Source organism: Pelobates fuscus, chromosome 11 (genome assembly GCF_036172605.1).
Source record: "Pelobates fuscus isolate aPelFus1 chromosome 11, aPelFus1.pri, whole genome shotgun sequence".
In the NCBI taxonomy this organism is placed as follows: Eukaryota; Metazoa; Chordata; class Amphibia; order Anura; family Pelobatidae; genus Pelobates; species Pelobates fuscus.
In genome coordinates, this window is record NC_086327.1 from 38,139,469 (window position 1) to 38,160,198 (window position 20,730).

At 41.0% G+C, this 20,730-nt stretch overlaps 1 protein-coding gene across 1 annotated transcript in view; it reads right to left on the reverse strand.

Annotated features, from left to right (window-relative positions):
* The window catches only part of LOC134577894 (excitatory amino acid transporter 2-like), a 75,339-nt gene that overhangs the window by 25,718 nt on the left and 28,891 nt on the right, over positions 1-20,730 (reverse strand). The window contains exons 2-4 of the mRNA XM_063436809.1: positions 20,056-20,230; positions 4,294-4,446; positions 1,954-2,204 (exon numbers count right to left, since the gene is read on the reverse strand). Of these exons, the coding sequence (XP_063292879.1) occupies positions 1,954-2,204; positions 4,294-4,446; positions 20,056-20,188 (537 nt within the window). The 5' untranslated portion in view covers positions 20,189-20,230. The remainder of the gene's footprint in view (positions 1-1,953; positions 2,205-4,293; positions 4,447-20,055; positions 20,231-20,730) is intronic.

Consider the following 20,730-nt stretch of genomic DNA (forward strand, 5'->3'; position numbering starts at 1 on the left):
CAGCCGATATGCCTCAAAGCACCGTGAGCAAGTCTGAATTACCCTTTATAGTTGGGAAAAGCAAAAAATTAGATGCAAGAGAGTACTGAGAACAGACAACAGCTCAAATAGCCTGCACGTTGGTGAGGTCTCACTCAGATCAGTTTTTTTGCTCTCTACAAGATGAGCTAAAACCAGCTTGAGATCTGAGTGGGGACCCACAGAAGAGCAGGCTATATGAGCCTGTTGTCCGTTCTCATTTCCCTCTTGAACCTTGTTTTTTTCTGTACATTACAGTTTTGCAATGAGTACATTACAGCATATAAATTAGCCCACAACTGTGATTTATTAAAAACATCTTCACTGTGTTTATTTTGTTTCAATTGATTTTTATACAAACTCAGAGCCTGTGTCAGTCATTTCTCTACGGCTGTTTTTTACATTATCTGACTTTTTCGAAAATGTTATAATCTTTAAATGTATTAATGTTGAGTGGACTGGATGTTATCCCATGTCACCCTGTTTTTGTCACCTTTCATTTTCTCCAACTAAAATTGAATCTTATCTTTTCTCTGATATCCCATTCGTGTTTAAGAAGGTGTTTACGAAAGTGTATTGGATGGTAATCTGAGCACAATTTCACATCTCATACTTTCAAACAATTGATTAATAACTTCTTTAATATTCGGAACTACAGCAGACATCCAGTGAACTGGAAGAGCCATAGTAGCTGAGATGAGAATTTGGCCTACAATTATGCGTAGATGCTTAGGTGAATTATCAGAAATCATTTTGAACAAACATAATTCAGGTGTTACTGTGATTGTGGAGATGTCAACAAGTCTAATCAAACTAAGAATGCTATCCCAGTAAGACTTCAGTTTAGGACATGTTTACAGCGCGTGGCACAGGGAACCCACCTGACCACACTCCCTCCAACACTTGTTGGTAGGTGACAATTGTAACTTATAAAGCCTGGAGGGAGTGAAATACCATTTGTATAGAATCTTGTAGTGGGATTCTATATGTGACACACACTGTGTAATGTCCCTTAAAGTGGATGAAAAATCTAATCATTCATTCAGCTCATATTCATTTCTAATTCACTTTCCCATTTAGTCATCGATTCAAACTTTTGTGTTACCATACCAGCCAATAGACCATAGCATATAGAAATTGTCCTTTTCCGAGCAGTGTCTGAGAAATAGACTTTTTCAATGAGAGACATGTCTAGTTTATAAACACTTGGCCCTGTCTGGAAAGGCCACACCCATCAATCACAGAGTCAATCACTATTTCATACATTATATTCGTCCGAACCGTCCAAATCATACTTCGTTTTCAATTGAGAAAAGGAAAGAAGTGCGTTAGAGGTAAATGAATGTTCAATATGCGTTATTAAATGAGATAACCAATAGTCTATGTTAAAATTGGGTATATCTACTTTCAACACTGATATAGGAGATGCTCTGGACCATAATGAAGAGGGTCTAATTTTCCTGTACAAAGTATCCCAAGCTTTGATTGTAGCTTTTGTGGATGGTAACATGTTTGCAAAATGCAGTGTTTGAGGTAAGGGCAGCCACAGCACCTCTTTGATAAGATTTGGAAGAATCTTGGCTGCCTCCATCTCAAGCCAGTGTGGTCGTTCATAATCTAGACTAAATTTGATGGTAGCTTTGGCATTGGTATCAAACCCATACCTCCACTAACCCTGGGCTTTTGCAGCTTGATTCTGCTTGGTTTCTTATTCCAAACAAACATCAAAAGGACAGAATGAACCTTTCTAAAAAAAAAGATAAAGGAATATTGGGAATATTGAGAGGATAGCTCTGATAAAAGATTTCCGGAAGTACATAAATTTTAACAGAATTTAGTCTTCCTATCCAAGAGATTTCGAGTTCACACCACCACTCCAAGTCTTTCCTAAAATCAGATGTAAATGGTGTTTGTAAAATGTATTTGAAGACATACCTGTTGAAAACATGCTTGTACTAAATTCTCTGGAAAGAGATTGCGAATAAGATCCAGAAAAGCATCAATACTAGAAACTTCTTCATTTTTGGTTGAAACAGTGACTTGTTTCTTCAACTTGGGGTTACCAGGATGTATAGAAAGAACCAAAATAACTCCTAGCAGTGCTGCCAGGATTGTGGTTGACATGTAATAGATCATGGCTCTGGATCCCATCCGTCCACTAGATTTGGCATCAAGACCAGCCAGACCTGTTGATGACATTGTTCAAATAATGCTCTCCATTTTGTAAATAAACTGTTTCTTTATATTTATATTTAATTACTGCATTATGCTGTAGACTATTAAACTATCCTTCAGCATATGAAATTAGTCAAATGCATTAGAAAGGATATGTGAGTGAAGAGGTAAGCACTGGCTCATGAGCTTACAATCTAAAAAATTATAAACAGGACTTGAGACAAGAGGGAGCACGGGAAGATTTAACACTAATGGACAGGTAAACACAACACAAGTTGGGGTGGAGCTACAATTCTAAATAATATATTACATTCATAAGTATATGTGTTATACACTGAAATTATGTTGTATTTTGAAGTAAGTGTTATACACTGGGATTGATGGTTTTCAGGAAATTGGCAATCTATGCTGCTCCGGGAATCAGTGAGAATTACCTGCTTCCTTCAATGGACCAGCTGTCCACCTGTCTGCTCCTTGTTACTTTGTATCTAAGATTCTGCAATATTCCTGCCAACTCTGGGCTCTGACTTACTAAGACTCCTGGCAATTCCCATGACTCTGAGCAGGATATTCAGAAAATTAAGAAAAGTTGTGCCCATTTGACACATCACAGGTAAAAGTGAAGCAGTGTTGTAAAAAAAAAATCAATATTTTCTATACGGACTGCTGTAAAGAAAGCCATGAAGGCTGAAAGATCATATCGCTCACATGAAACACTTTCCGTTATTTCAGGTGTGATCGGCTATTGATATCCCAAACACAAATAGATGGCATAAGGCTACAAGAAGAGGGTGCTGGATCTCCCTCAATGATACACAAGCGCTAAACGTCAGAGCCAAGTGCATCTTCTTGGCTCCACCTTTGTGAGTGTTTCCTATTATCTCCCTTTTTATCTTTATTGCCGTAATTTATCTGCACTATTGGTTTTTGTTCTGTTTCATTTTATAACACTTCAAAATACAACCTAATTTCAGTGTATAATACATGTACGTATGTATGCAATATATTATATAGAATTGTAGCTCCACCCCAACTTGTGTTGTTTTTGTTGTGTTTAAGGTGTGGGTTAAGGTGATCCCCCATGGGAGTGTTTGAGCACATATAACCATTAACACTGTGGATATTTTAAATTTTGACCTTGTTAATGGACAGGTAGCCTTAGAGCATTTGCCCAGAATGCTAATATGTGATGTGTTTGAGGAGATAACAGGGGAAGATGCCAAGCACCTGAAACGGCATGGTATAAAGGAAGCAATAGCAATGTTGGGAAGAGGAAAGGTAGGTTGGGAAGGTGAAGTTATGTGCTGCTGGGGAAAAGGGGTAGGGGAGGTAAGAAGAAATGAACATGTGTTGTTTTAAAATGCAAACGTTTGCCAAAGGATAGTATGTCCCTAAAAATGAATAATCACTTGTACTGCAGCTACTAATAGACTATATACAGAATAAGATAAATACTACATGTACAGAAAATTGCATTTAATTTATCATTTTTGGTTTCATAAAAAAATCTCCAAGTCCACCTTGGGGCTAACTCAGATGTTACATGTGACAGGATTGTTTAATTGCCTGTCTTGGCCAAGTTCAGTGCAAATGTTCAACACCAAGTAAAGTGAACTAAATTTCTAGTGAGCTTAGCTTCTAAGTCAAGTATTCACAGAACTTAGTGGTGATCAGATACCCAGAACATCATGGAATTGTGCTCCAGAATATCATGGAGTGCACAGTGCACAAGGTTAGCAACCACTGATCTAAATGTAAGGTGCAGCTCAGAGGTGAAGATTTAACCTCTGCCATATTCAATCACAGTGACGAGATATAATGATACATGTTGGCCACAGGAATCAGGGTGCATTTAGTTGCCTGTCCCTAGCATGCTGGAAAACTAAGCATAGTTTCAGTGTCTTTGTAGGGACACTTAAGGACACATGACATGTGTGAAATGTCATGATTCCATTTTATTCCAGAAGGGAATAAATTCCTTAAGGGGTTAAAGAATGTTTTTATCATATTTGACCTGGGATGTCATATTTTCACTTTTCAAGGAAGTAAAAATGGTTGTGATCTTGAGAAATGTGTAAATTGTAAATGTTTATGTTTTACCAGAAATTAAGCTGGAGATAATCAATGGCAAGATCAACATTTTCAACATCCGCATGAGAATATCTCCTGGAAATGATATCAATATCAAGATATTTCCATCCAAAGGAGGAAGTAGTCGAAGAAGACAGCCAAACACAGAGCCAAAAATCACACCTACCGAGTGAGACATAATAAACATGTTTTATTACGATGAAATGTAACATTTGAAGTGTAGAAATATATGATTTAAGGTCAAACACCTGACTGAAAAGGGAAGAAAAACAATATTTCTTGCAAAATTTTGGAGTACAATTTAAAATATACAGCAGCATCAGATTCTAATATAATAAGGAATATAAGTAACACATTGGAACATGGTACAATTAAAAATTATAAATTTGTGTATTCTGTCGTCAGAGCTCACTTCACACGTGCAACAAATGCATTGCACTTCTCCTCTGCAGGCAGATGCAAGAGGAAGGGTGGGTGTCCCCTCCCTCACCAAGTTGATCCTTTTTCCCACCTATAGACTCAATAATGCTTATTTATTTTCCAATTTACCACACTTCTTCCCCAGCTCAATGCATACATTCACTCTAAGCTGATGAATGTTCCAATTACGGGCTTCTCCATAAGCTTCGCCTAGCTCTTGATTCTAGGTAAGTAAAAAAGTTTTGCAGGTTTATTGCAAAATTTGGGGGTGCTAATTATAGTGCTTAATAGGGCTTTTTAAATAGAACCACTCCCCCTTCCCTCCCCCGAAACTGCTTGAAGAATCCCTTAATAGAGATTGACATTTACTCCACACTCCGCTCTCCTATTTTTTTTCTCATACAAAAACTGATTAATGAGGTGGTAAAATTAAAGATGACAGTAGTAACAGGGATTTAAGAATTTCTCGAAAACGCCTCTTAACTGTCCCAATTTTGGCTGGACAGTCACAATTTTTCGAGTCCTCTCCCGTCTTAGTTCCGTGGTGTTTCACTTTTGAGGCATCAGAGAACTGTCCCCTACAGATACCACATTAGCACATCTGCCTTCAGCTTAGTGGCTTAAATGATGGACATTCATGCTAGGTGCAATTGTGTAACTGTGTAACTGCCCCACCCTTTTACCTCCCTCCTACCGGTATGCCGATTCTTAGGGCGCGAAGCTGGGAAGTACACTAAAAACTGAACTGGAACCAAATTTTCCTGAACTAAACTGATCTCTCCATTCTCCTTTAGTACAATCATGGCGCATACATTACTGTTCCTAAAGGCTACTATATAAGCAAAGACAGATTGGCACTTGATGTAGTTGTGTCTTAACATCATTAAAACACAATAAAGGGGAGAGAAAAGCTAAACATGTTTAAATACATAATATTGTAGTTTACCATCCTCCTTCACACAGACAACCACAAGATGTAAACATGTAAACTACTTAGAAGAAAGTAAATTAGAATTATTTATGTAAGAATTTGTTGTTTCCCAAAAAGAGTGGGGGAATTCATTTCCTGGGCACATTTCATTCACTGCTGTGTCTTACACTGGAGAAATAACAGATTCCTGATCAAGAACATTACTTGTTCTTTTTCAAATATTTTTTTGGTGAAAGAGATAAATGTATGCATGTGTATTTGTTTATTTTTGCTTTTAATCCTCACATAAAAGGACATCCTTATATCTGAAGCCCATGGAATAACGCAATAGGGGAGTGGGCATTGATAGGGCCAGAGAGTGGGCAGGTGGATTTTAATAATAGTGGCGGGAATTTAATAATTTGTTTATGGGGTGGAGATTAAGGGAATAAAGAGCGGCCATTTTAGAAGGTGGCCATTTAAATCATAAGCCGCAGTTACCTGTTAGTTGTCCCTCCCACCCTCCCTGTGGTTTAGAGGTAGTTTTCCGTTTGGTCACAGCGGCGGGAAATGGCTTGGTTAAATGGGATGTGGGTGGAGTAGGAAGTGGTCATGCCAAGGTTTAGGCTGGATTAGGCCGGAGTGGTTAAGTGTTTGGTATGTTCGAGCTCATCGGTGGCTATGAACCTGGGGGTGTACGGGTGTCTCGGTACACCCCCACATTTTAAACATATGGAAATGGGGCCTCTTTGGTAGGCTGGGTGTTATATGTGATGTGTTGTTTGGAATGTTATATATTGTTAATTGGTAAGGGTTATTGTTGTACGGGGGAAATTGTAGCGAAATTATCACTTGGTGGCAATGACCAAAATTTTGTTAATCTAATATATATATATATATATATATATATTTAAATAAATAAAGCTGTGGACTTTATATTCCAATAGAATATTTGGTGTCTGTGTTTTATTAGGGCGGTGGGAAAGTATGGCACATGCCGAATAACGACTGTGCACATGTCATGCCTTTTTCTTTCTCCCAGCCCGTTTAACCCGCATGTTCTGAAAATATAAACAGTGTCACTAGGTAACAAGAGTAGAAGCTTAGGTCACAATAGTTTTAACAAAATAGTTTCAATAATAGCACACTATCTGGGACTGATTAGAATACAAATAGATCTTGACCCAAGATGATTGAATGAGCCACTGTTATGGATAAAAAATTATTAAAATAAATAAATATAGATAATGATTAATGCAGGATCTCCTGCAACCAATCAGTGTTTAGACAGGGATATATATGTATGAAAGAGCAGGAAGTATATTACCAATTGAAAAACTATTATTAAAACTATTTTGACCTAAGCTTCTACTCTTGTTACCTAGTGACACTGTTTATTAAACGCGTTTTGGACTTTGGACTCACCACCACTGTGTATGTATTGTAACTTATTTTATAGAAGTTTTTTACTAATAGAATAAATATAAATTTTATTGAATCTACACATTGGTGGACCATTTATCCTGCTCAAAGAAGGGTAGAGTCACCCTAGAACTGGACTCATCTACCCACACACTTAGAGCCAAGTGATAGGCTCTTTTTAAGGTGAGAAGCCATCTATATGTGTTTGCACTATACCTCACCTGATTAAGGATTTCCGCACCAGGGCAAGTTTCCCTGTCTCCCCCCCTACCTCTTTGTTTTACATGTTTCTGAGGAACATCTTACACGTGGACCTATAAGCCATTTGCACACTATTATATCCCCAACAATTTGGGAGTAAGTAATCTACTTTTTAGCGCTACACATCTTCACTAATTTGGCACTTGTTTGTTAAATAGTGTTTTTCTTGTAGTCTTTCTTAGAGGCTGACTCATATCACCCAACATTTCAATTGGACAAAGAGGGATACTTTCATATCGGGGTTGTGGGTGCGGGTGTGGCCAGGGTATTCTGTGAAATTTTTGGTGACAATTTTATGCAACTAAAATGTATTTATAACAAGAAAATGCATCTGATTTGCAAAGACTAAGTTCTAAACACATGTATTGTCATTTAAAGACATATTACAGGGAGTATTATTGCTGTAGAGCTCTGTTTTACACACAGACATGCCAAGAATGGAGCCCCTGGAAAAGAAGAACATTGGGATTGAAAAGAGGGATAGAGGCATTTGGCTACAATATATGGACTGACCTCCTAAATACGGACATTTGGGAAGTTTGTTATGCCATGTAGGAGAGAGTGTTGTAAAGGGAGAGTGAGTACTTGAAGGGAGAAATACTGTGAGGGGAAAAGAGGACCCGGGAAGATGAATGCATGCAGAGTGAGGGGAGTGAGAGCACACTATCTGGGACTGAGAAAACTGGGCGGTGTTGAAGGCTGGACCAAAAAATGGGAGGGAGAAACCATCTACTATAAGAGGGAGAGGAAGTGCTGAGGTGGAACACCAAGGCAATAGAAGATGGAAAGATGTATAGAGGTCTAGGTATAGGAAGTGGGGAAAGTGGTCAGACAAACAGAAGGAAAATAAAGGGGCGACCAATAAAATGGAAGAAGCAGAGAGAATAGGAAATATGAATGACGAGGTATTTTATTTAACGGGAAACAGCTACCAGGGCGTGTTATGAGTGTTGCCTAGCAAGGAGAAATAGAGGGCCAAAAGGAACTGTGTCAAAAAATCAGCAAAGTGGCTAAACATACGGAAATAAACTGGCAGTGAAATAGTCACGGGGCATTATTCAAAGCTATCCTTTTATCTACATACGGTATATTATAGTTATTACATTAATGTAATTAAAAAGACTGTTATAAAGCAGCGTTTAGATTACCATAGTAAAATAGCCAACTTGTTTTCTCACAAGTCTTTGGCATTTTTAATCCTTTCTTTTCTTGTTTTCTCATGTCTTTTTCTTTTTTTATAACCAAAACATTTTGGCAAAATGCTTTTTACACGATTAGCATTTTATTTTTATTTCTGACTATTTTGTGCATTGTACTCATGTTATGATGTGTTGTATATCCTACACTTCATACTCTTATCGTGCATTGCTTTGCCTGTTTTGCAATAAAAATATACATTGAAGAAAAAAAAAACAACTGAAATGAAAATACACAGTAGAAACATACAAATAATATATTGATAATAAATCAGTTTACAATTGACCAATCTAATTAGAGGGACTATCAAGGCTGCAAGTAACTCCAATTTTGTTAAAGGGACACTATGGGCACCAAAACAATTTTAGCGCAACAAAGCAGTTTTGGTGTATCGATCATGCCCCTGCAGTCTCACCACTTAAGTTTCTGACAATTTAGGAGTTAAATCACTTTATTTATACAGCCCTAGTCACACCTCTCTGCATGTGACTTGCGCAGTCTTTCTAAACACTTCCTGAATAGTAACCAAGATATTTTAGGTTTCTGTATTGCACAGTCTGTTTAATTTAGTATTTCTTATCTCCTGTTCTGTTAATAGCCTTCTAAACCCTGCAGGAGCATCCTGTGTGTGTTTAAAGTTAAATTTTTAGATCCGGAAAAAAATCTTCTATAGCAAGTTAACGTCTGATTGAAAATAAAACCATACTTTATTTTCATGCAGGCTATGTCTGTAAGAACAGAAACAAAAGTGATTTAACCACTAGATGGCAGAGAATTGAGCAGTGAAACTGCAATGGCATGATCTATGCACCAAAGTTGCTTAATTAAGCTAAAGTTGTTTTGATGCCTACAGTACCCCTTTAAAAGTGCATTAAACATACGCAAAATATGTTAGAAAAAGGACAGCCACAGATTTGACATCATTTCATTATATAATTGGTTTTCTACTGAATCCATAGTTAACAGTACTTGAGTTTTTCTGAATTCCCAGTTGCAGCACAGTGTAAGCAGGACAATTCAGTAGACCAATATCCTTTATTCCTCTTAGTTGGTCCACTAGTTCATCCCAGCAGGGCCGCCACCAGAAATTTTGGGGCCCCTTACTCAGCTCAGGGTCTGGGCCCCCGTGGGCCCGCCTCCAATCCCACCCACAGGGTCCGCCTCCAAATCCCGCCAACAGGAATACAGACACAAACACACACACTGATACAAAAGGACGCAGATACACGCACACATAGATACATACTACAGACACACATACTGAAACAGACATACACGCATATAGGCATACATACTGACACACACATACTGAGACATACACACATATACAGACACACAGGCATACATAGTGACAGACAGACACATACTAACATACTTACAGACACACATGCATAAGGACATACAGACACATATATACATACACACTGACATACATACAGACACCGACATAAATACACACAGACATACATTCATAATGACACACAGACATACATTCATAATGACATACAGACAAACATACATTCATACTGACAGACAGACATACATTCAAACATACAGACACTGACATCCATACACACAGACATTCATTCATAATGACATGCAGACATACATTCATACTGACATACAGACATACTGACATACATATATACATACATGCATACAGACATACATAATGACATACAGACATACATAATGACATACAGACATGCATACAGACACACATAATTACATACATAATGACATACAGAATGACATACAGACATACATAATGACATACAGACATGCATACAGACACAGAGACATACATACATACATGCATACAGACACACAGACCTACATAATGACATACAGACCTACATAATATGCATGTCTGTATGCCATTATGTATGTTATACAGACATACATAATGGCATACAGACATGCATACAGACACACAGACATACATAATGACATACATATATACTGTGACAGAGTCTATGGGAGGGTAATAGAAGGAAGGTATTTAGGACCCAGAATCCTCAATAGTCTGTACTCATTCACCTGCCCAATTAGCAACTGCTGAGGCTTTAATTAGCAGGTCTCAGAGCAGAAAGGAGGAGGTACAATCTGACCTGCAGAGAGAGCAGGTCTGTGCAGAGCAGCACCAGAAAAAAATGCTAAAGGTTGGCGAAACCAATGTTTATTTTGTTGATTTGTTTAGTTTATTACCCTGGTTTAGTAAGGGACATTACTTTATGTTTAGTTAGTGCTCGAATTTGAGCTAGGATTTTGTTTGTAGACTTTCCTTTCTGTTTTGCTAAAGTTTTGAACAAACTGATTGCTGCATGGATTTTTGTGCACGATGTAAATAAACCACACCATTTTTGCATGACTGCTGACCCATATCCCATCCCCACCGTTGCCCCCAAATAATACACTGGACACCTTTTAAGTGGCTAAGGGCAACGGCCACAGCTTTATTAAACAGTAAAAAACTTAATTCTTAATTCCTGCCAGCTGTTGGGTGAGGACCCAACAGACAGTTCTCCTTCCTTGTTCTCCAAGAGCCCAACACAGCCGTCGCTAGCCATCAGCCTTGCGCCGACTGTCGTCTCCCCAATGTGACCTTGCGTCATACTCCTTTCCTTTTCTATTCCGCTGTCCAGGGAACACACGAGAAACCACCAACACACCACACACAAACCAGGGAGGGAGGGTGGGAAATTCAACCAGGGTGAATGACAATCTCCTTCTGACTGGTAAGTCTCCTCCCCTGCTCCCCCCTTATAAGTCCTTCCATATTTGCAACATTGTTGCTCCCATTATTCCATCCCACTATCCTGGGCAGCAGTCATGCTCCCCCTTCCCTATTTGTCCAGGGAGACACTTAAGAGACTGTTGTTCTATACCTGTTACCCTAGAGGACTGTGTTGCTTTGCCCATTAAGGTCACAAGATGGTGGAGAATGCGGGCATTTAAAGCACATTTATATGGTCTGTGGGTATAGAGACTGGTTGGTTGAAACAGAGGCCTGCAGGTGAAAACAAAAACCAGCAAGATGGAAGAGTTAGTAAAAGCCTTGGTACAGGCTACTACTACCCAACAAGACACAAACCGTGTAACAGCGGCTCAGATCAGTAGCCTCATGGAGTCACAGCGACAGGCTGTTGCGGCCCAACAGGAGACAAACCGCTTATTGGCCATACAAATAGACTGTGTTATGGAAACACAGCGGGAAGACAGAGTAAAGCTAACAAGTGCTTTGCAACAAACCATACTGTCAAGTGTGACTACCCCTACTATGGATAGGGGGCGCCGGATTAGAGTTACTGACTTTTTACATAAAGTGAGTGAGGTTGATGACATGGAGGCTTACCTGACAACCTTTGAAAGGATTGCTACCCGAGAAGGATGGCCTCCAGGTCAGTGGGCAGGATTATTAGCCCTTGCCTCAGTGGAGAATCCCAAAAAGCATATGATGATTTACCTCTCAGTCAAGCACAAGACTATGACAGATTGAAAGCAGAAATCCTAACCCAGCTTGGAGTTACGCCTGCAGTGCGAGCCCAAAGATATAATGCATGGGTTTATGATACAGAGAAATCTACTAGGTCACAAATGTATGACCTCTTGACAGTGGTGTACTAAGGGGGGGGTGGGGGCGGTGCCACTGACTAGGGGGGTGCCATGACATCCAGTGTCACCCCACATCATTACGCTGCGGCGGCTGCGCACAGCACCTTTGCGGCCCGGCGGGACTTACTTCAAGGAGAAGGGGGAGGAGTGTTGCGGCCTGCGGCGTCGCGCAACGTGATGACATCGTGCGCAGCGCCGTCAGCCCGCCTTCACGGATATTCAGCGGAAGGATCCAATATCTGGGCGGTGAGACACCCAGTCGGTCAAGGCATCATCAAAATGTGAGTAGTCATTTTATGTGATGGGGCTAAATTAATTAAAGGGGGGGTGGATAATGGATTAATTAAAGAATTAAAGGGGAGGTAGGTTTAATTAAAGGGGTGAGGATTAATTAAGGGGGTGTATTAAGGGGGGGTGGATTAATTAAGGGGGCTGTATTAATTAAGGGGGGTGTGGATTAATTAAGGGGGGTGGATTAATTAAGGGGGAGTGAGGATTCATTAAGGGGGTGTATTAATTAAGGGGGAGTGAGGATTCATTAAGGGGGTGTATTAATTAAGGGGGAGTGAGGATCAATTAAGGGGGTGTATTAATTAAAGGGAGTGAGGATTAATTAAAGGGGTGTATTAATTAAGGGGGATGTATTAATTAAGGGGGAGTGAGGATTAATTAAGGGGCGTGTGGATTAATTGAGGGGGTGTATTAATTAAGGGGGTGTGGATTAATTAAGGGGGGTGTATTAATTAAGGGGGGTGTATTTATTAAGGGGTGTGTGTATTAATTAATGGGGGTGGATTAATTAAGGGGGGTGTATTAATTAAGGGGGGTGTGGATTAATTAAAGGGGGCTGTGGATTAAAGAATTAAAGGGGGAGGTCTAAATAATGGGGTGCAGGGTTTTTTTGATTAAGGGGGTTGCAGTATTCTATTTATTAAGGGAGGATGTGCACTGCAGATTTTTGTTTTTTGTTAAGGGGGTGTGCAGGGTTTTTATAAGGGGGGTGTGCAGGTTTTTTGTTAAGAGGGGTTGTGCACGTTTTTGTTTTTTATTAAGGGGGTGTGCAGGGTTTTTTTATTAAGGGGGTGTGCAGGATTTTTATGTGTAGGGAGTGCATTAAATTTATGTGATCGGGGTGCAGGGTTTTTATGTGTAGGGAGTGTATGAAATTTATGTGATCGGGGTGCAGGGTTTTTATATGAAGGGCGAGACAAGGGGCTTTGTAGAAAGGGGCAGGGCAGGAGTTTTCTAGAAGGTTCTCACCAGCCCCTTTCTACAAAAGCACTGGTCTTCCCCCTTCTACAAAACTGGCGCATTTGACAAATTTTACAAGCAGTTTACAAATTTGTGCAATAAATATTATTGAAAATATTGAAAAAAATGTGGGTGTTTTCTTACATTTTTATTATGGGGGGGTGCCACACTCAGGGTCCGCCCCGGGTGCCAAATGCTCTAGGTACGCCCCTGCCTCTTGAGACTTGCCCAGAAGTGGCTACAGCCAGAAATCAACTCTGCTGCAGAAATCATTGAAATGGTGGTTATGGATCAGTTTCTTAGGAGTCTGCCGATAGCGCTACGGAAATGGGTCAGTCCAAAGGACCCAGTAGAAATTATGAACTTGACAGAGAGATACCGGTTTGCTAATGAAACTCGGAGTAAAGAACCTTACCTCAATGCCAAAGTAACAGGAAACCTGCAAAGAATTCTGGAGGGTTTAAAGAAACAGATGAAAAAAAAGATTCTGTACAGACCCATAGACAGACTGACTACATGGAAACTTGGGTTCCCAGGATCCCAACCCGGCCACAAGACCAGACTGAGAGACAGATAAAGTGTTATAGGTTTCAGGAGATTGGACATATTGCACGTAACTGTCCACAGACTAATGGACCTATGGAATCAGTGGCGTACACATGACCCATGGGGCCCCGGTGCGAAAATTGATCCGTGGGCCCCCCCCCAACCCCCCGCGCTTACTCTGGCGGACCGGGGCCGCAACACATTGCGGCGGGCACCTGGTCGCAGGGGTTGCAGGGCTGCGAACCCTGCGACCGCGGTATGTACGCCAGTGCATACAGATGCACACACTTAAAGGACCACTACAGACACCCAGATCACATCAGCTCAATGAAGTGGTCTGGGTGTCAGGTCCCTCTGGTTTTAACCCTGCAGCTGAAAACATAGCAGTTTCAGAGAAACTGCTATGTTTCACTGAGGGTTAATCCAGCCTCTAGTGGCTGTCTCACTGACAGCCGCTAGAGGCGCTTCCGCGATTCTAAGACACTGAACGTCCATAGAAAAGCATTGAGTAATGCTTTCCTATGGGTGGTTTGAATGCGTGCGCGGCTCTTGCCGCGCATGCGCATTCGGAGCTGAGAGGCGGAGGGTTCCCCTGACACACACACACACTCTCACGAACAGACGCATACACACTAGCTAACAGACACACACATTTACTGACAGAGACACACTCAGCGACAGACATACATACACACTCACTTACAAAACATACACTCTCACTGACAAACACACACTCACTAACAGACATCAAACAGACTCACTAACACACACACAAACACACTCAGTAACAGACACACACAGTAACACAATCACTGACACTCACTAGCAGACACACACTCACTCACTGACACTAGCAGACACACACACTCTAACACACACACAAACACACACAGTAACAGACACACACAGTAACACACTCACTGACACAAACACTAACACACACACTCACACTAACACACACTAACACACACACTCACACTAACACTCACACACACACACACACACACACACACACACACACACACACTAACACTCACACTCACACACACACTCACACTAACACACACTAACACTCACACACTAACACTCACACTAACACACACTAACACACTAACACTTACACACACACACTAACACTAACACACACTAACACACACACTCACACTAACACACACTAACACTCACACACACACACACACACACACTAACACTCACACTCACACTAACACACACACTCACACTAACACTAACACACACTAACACTCACACACTAACACTCACACACACACACTAACACTAACACACACTAACACTCACACACTAACACTCACACTAACACACACTCACACACACACTAACGTTTTTTTGTATTTAATCCCCCCAGCCTCCTTACCTTTTGGAGTGCTGAGGGGATTCCCTGGGGTCCAGTGGTGCTGCTGGGCTCCTGGGGGTCCGGTCACCCGGCGGGCAGTCAGGCTGGCGGGCGCGCGAGGGAGCACTCTCCCCTGAGTGCTTCCTCTTCAGCTCCCTCGCGCGCCGCGTACTGATACCGGCGCCGGAAGATGACGTCATCTTCCGGCGCCGGCATCCCTACGCGGTGCGCGAGGGAGCTGAAGAGGAAGCACTCAGGGGAGAGTGCTCCCTCGCGCGCCCGCAGGACCGGCCAGCCGGGTGGCAGCAGGGCCAGCCTCGGGAGGGCCCGGAGGTGGCCGGCTCTAGGGCCCCCCAGGAGAAGAGGCTGGCCCAGTGGCTACATACCGGGTCGCAGGGGCGGCCGGGCCCCCTGGTGGGCCGGGCCCGGTCGCAGCCGCGACCCCTGCGACCCTGGTATGTACGCCACTGGATGGAATGTAATTTGGGGAGGGGGGAGAAACATGGTGCATTGTTGGTATACACACAAATGTCTGCTTTAACAAATACTGGTGGTATTAACCATGTCAAATCTGTAAATATGGAGGGGAGGAGTGTGCAAGTGAGGTTTCATTGGTAAAGAGATCTTTACTTCAGAGTGAGCAAGTAGATAAAATTCACGTGTTGGATATAATATGCATACATGGTGACACCCACACGTACCCCACGGCCGAGGTGTAATTTGCTACCGTGGTAGGGGTGATAAAACATAAAGTTGGGGTGGTCCCATCAGTGCCTTATGATGCTGTATTGGGGTGTGATTTCCCCCTCTTTCGGAAAATTTGGGAACATACTGCAATAAAACAGGATAAGCGTACAGGGGTAGAGGCAGAAACAGTGGGTTTAGAGAATGTTTTCCCTTTTTCTACGATTGATTTGGAGCAGTATAGTGAAAATGAATCCACTGTAGTATGTTTGGGTGAGGAAGGGGAACACAATGAAAGTGATTCCTCCCAAGTAGAAAATCTAAGGGAAGAGGTGGAGTTCCATCATCTAGGTATTAGTTCAGGAAATTTTCGGGCTGCCCATTGGGAGGATCAAACCTTGGTAGCTGCCCGTAACAATGTTCAGGTAGTGGAAGGTACTCCTGTTAACCCGGAAACCCAATTGTCCCTTCCCTATTTTGCAGAAAGAAATAATTTACTTTACCGAGTAGAGAAGAGGAGGGTTGAAGAGGTTGAGCAATTACTGGTACCTCAATCCCACAGGAACCTAATCTTAAAACTAGCTCACAGCCATGTATTAGGGGGGCATCTTGGGATTGAAAAAACCAGGGAGAGAGTACTAAGAAGATTTTTTGTACAGACAGATGCGTCTGATGTGGGCCTAGGAGCAGTTCTTTCTCAAGTACGTAGAGGAGAAGAACATCCCGTTATGTACCTGAGCAAAAAGCTGAATCCCCATGAACAGAGATACTCAGTGGTTGAGAAAGAATGTTTGGCCATAAAATGGGCACTAGAAACACTTAAGTATTATCTATTGGGGAGAAGGTTCAAACTTGTCACAGATCATGCGCCCTTGACGTGGATGAGACAAAACAAGGAAACAAATGCCAGAGTAACTAGGTGGTTCCTTAGTCTTCAGCCATATAACTTCTCTATGGAGCATAGAGCTGGTAAAGACCAGGGGAATGCAGATGGTTTATCCAGAGTCCATTGTTTGTGGTCAAAGGTCGCTACGACCGATGGGTCTAAGCTCGCGGGGAGGATATGTGACAGAGTCTATGGGAGGGTAATAGAAGGAAGGTATTTAGGACCCAGAATCCTCCATAGTCTGTACTCATTCCCCTGCCCTGAGGCTTTAATTAGCAGGTCTCAGAGCAGAAAGGAGGAGGTACAATCTGACCTGCAGAGAGAGCAGGTCTGTGCAGAGCAGCACCAGCAAAAAATGCTAAAGGTTGGTGAAACCAATGTTTATTTTGTTGATTTGTTTAGTTTATTACCCTGGTTTAGTAAGGGACATTACTTTATGTTTAGTTAGTGCTCGAATTTGAGCTAGGATTTTGTTTTGCTAAAGTTTTGAACAAACTGATTGTTGCATGGATTTTTGTGCACAATGTAAATAAACCACACCATTTTTGCATAAGAGACTGTTGTTCTATACCTGTTACCCTAGAGGACTGTGTTGCTTTGCCCATAAAGGTTACAATACATACATGCATACAGACATAAATAATGACATAATGACATACAGACATACATAAACATACATGCATACAGACATACATTATGACATACAGACATGCATACAGACACACAGACCTACATAATGACATACAGTGAAAAAAGGGTTAGGAGAAAGCACTAGAAGGGTAACTATTGACAAGTTAGGGGAGAACTCTATAGAACATACTTGTGTCAGGTATATATAAGTAAAACAGATTAATGGGGAGAGGAGGTAGACCAATTGGTAGAGTAAATGGAGAAGGGGAGAGTGCAAAAAAAGTGACGTGAAGCTCCACAGGTTGTTGGAGCAGAAGATCGAGGATAGAGCTTCACATTTCACTTATGAGGATTTTGGAACAAAGACAAAAAAGAGTGAAGAAACAAGAAAAACAATGTGTACAATGTTTCCAAAAGATGTAGAAACTCGACATTATAAAAACGTTTAAATACGCAACTTCTAAATTGACTTTTTGCTGTGTGAGGAATAGGAAGAATGAGAACGGAAGAAACAGCAGTTCAGAGGATTAAGCAAGGTTTAATTTTCTTTCTGCTGGACAGTGACGTATGAGAAACATTAAGACACTAATGAATTTTCACCAGCCTTTGCCATCATCTCCCTGGGAGCCAGTAGGCACAGGAAAGCCATCTGCCTGGAGTATACTAATCCCTTCGTGACAGAGTAAATACAGTAAAGCGAGCAAGAAAATGATAAACTCAAACTATTTAAACAAGGCATATAATAATAATAGCAATGAGGTTTGAAATGTCAAATATCTGTGCCCCAATGGGCTAGGCAAGAAATAGGCAACTTTTTGCTACTCCAGATGCTGTGGACTACATCTCCCCTGATGCTTTGCCAGCATTCTAGCTGTAAGAGCATTATGGGAGATGTAGTCCACAATATCTGGAGTGCTGAAATTTGTCCACTCCTGACCTAGCCTGACTCCTGGGTCACATTCATGTGATTTTAGCCCCGTAAGGATCAAATGTTGCACTTTGAAGGAATCACAGTCTTTCTCCTGGTGGATATGCGGCAGCATGGAATGCCTATCCATGGCAGCTCTATGCCGTCCTGCAGTTTTTAACTGAATAAGTTATTACATTTTGGTATCCATAAGATGTTAAGTTGATAAGCATTTGAAATAGATTAGGACACAAAATTGTGTCTCTATGTTATTTTCAGAGCTTAGAACCCCAGCATTGACAGGGTTATTCACTGAACCCTGTTTCATTTTTCACAAACTAAAGCTGAATGAAATAAAAATAGAGACAAAAATAGCTGATCTGGAAAAACTCTCCAACTCAACTGCAGTTACAAATGTGTACGTCCGTGTTGCAATTCATATTTAATTTGTGACTAATCTGAGTTTAGTGGATAATCCAGAGTGTCTTACCCTCTGACTACTCCGATGTTTGTGTTGTTGTATGTAATGTGTGTGGTGTGTGCTTGCTGTGTGTTTTGTGTGTGCTAACTATTTGTAATGTGTGTGAGTGGGAAGGAGGGCTACAATTCCTGGTTCATTATGTATGTGCTATATGTAATATAGGTGTTTGAGCTATGTGTAATGTGTGTGCTGGCTGTATGTAATGTGTGTATGTGCTGGCTATGTGTATAGTCTAGACTGACAGTGTGTGGTGCTTGTATGTGTTCTGTGTTGGCTCTGTGTAAAGTGTGTATGGAGCACTGTATTTTGCCCCCCTCCCTCCAGCAGGATGGATTAAACTCCTTGGTGGGTTAGTGGGAATCCACCAGGACCTCTGGTGGTCCAATAAAGGTTAAACTCCCTTGTATCCATGTCACAATAATCACTCCTTCCGGCCATGGCACTCTGTCAGGGAACCTGGAGGCTAACTCATTAGTTAGAGCTGGGATCACATGGGAGAAATTACTATTGTCTGCAACAACCTGAATTGCAATCCACATACACCGCCCTGCCCTAATCCCCTCTAGCTCCCCGGTAACTAAAGTTAAAAAAAATTAACTTTTTCCATGAGCAACATGTCCCGATTATCGGTCGATACAAATGATACAATCTTGACAATAATATATATGTGTCTAACACTTACAGTAATGTGTATATTATAGTTACAGTAATGTATATTTTATCTGGTTGAGTAACAAAGCGGCATAGTAATTTATGGTTTAACTGGTTGTATTACAGAGCAGCAGTATTACAGATAGCTAGACAGTCAGACAGACAGACTTAGCCATTAATTAGAGTAATTAGCCATTTCAGAAGACAGACAGGGAGAGAAGTAGATAGACAGACAGATTGACAGACAGAGAGATAGATAGCCAGATAGACAGACAGGCAGACTTGGCCATTAATTAGAGTAATTAGCCATTTCAGAAGACAGACAGGGAGAGAAGTAGATAGACAGACAGATTGACAGACAGAGAGATAAATAGCCAGATAGACAGACAGGCAGACAGACTTAGCCATTAATTAGAGTAATTAACCATTTTAGAAGACAGACAGAGAAAGAAATGGATAGATAGATTTATAGATAGATAGATAGCATCACCTTCATATGAGAGATGGACTGAGTTGAACTCTAAAAATTTCTACTTACCTGCTATTGTCAAAATTAAAAGAAGATTCCTCCTCAGCCAACCGCAATGCTGTGTCCAGCATGGTTTGGGTAGTTCTTCTAGGCTCAAGTGATGGCCATCAGAAATCGGAACCTCGATATGATTGGTCATCATATATCTATATCACAAACACTATGGCAAAAGCCAGTAAGCAACCTACAAAAAAAGACAACATAAAATACACATACATTTCTAACACAAATAAATGATGGTTGAGACACACTGCAACTGTTTATTACGCAAAGGTGGATACTAACTAAGCCAATTAAGAGTAAAAACTATTTAAAGGAACACTCTAAAGTCAGTAACACTACAGCCCTCTGTAGAGATTATGATTTAACAGAAATATTTTCTCAAAATCACAAGTGTGAAATAATACAAGAACATACGGTAATAGTGCAGACCATCCACTCAGAAGTAATAATAATATTCTGAAAAAATATTTCTATATCCGGGGTTCCCTCTCCAACCTAGCTCTGGGATTTTATGGCTTCACTTGAGCTTTCAGGTCTTCCACTGGGGGAGATAAGTGACACCAGCACTCAAATGGTAAAGTATCAGCACACGTTATTAGCATATGAAATATAAAAACAGCTTACTAAAATCTTTGGTGGGTTTCCCAGCCAAGTTCCCAAAATCTTGCATAGACAGTACAG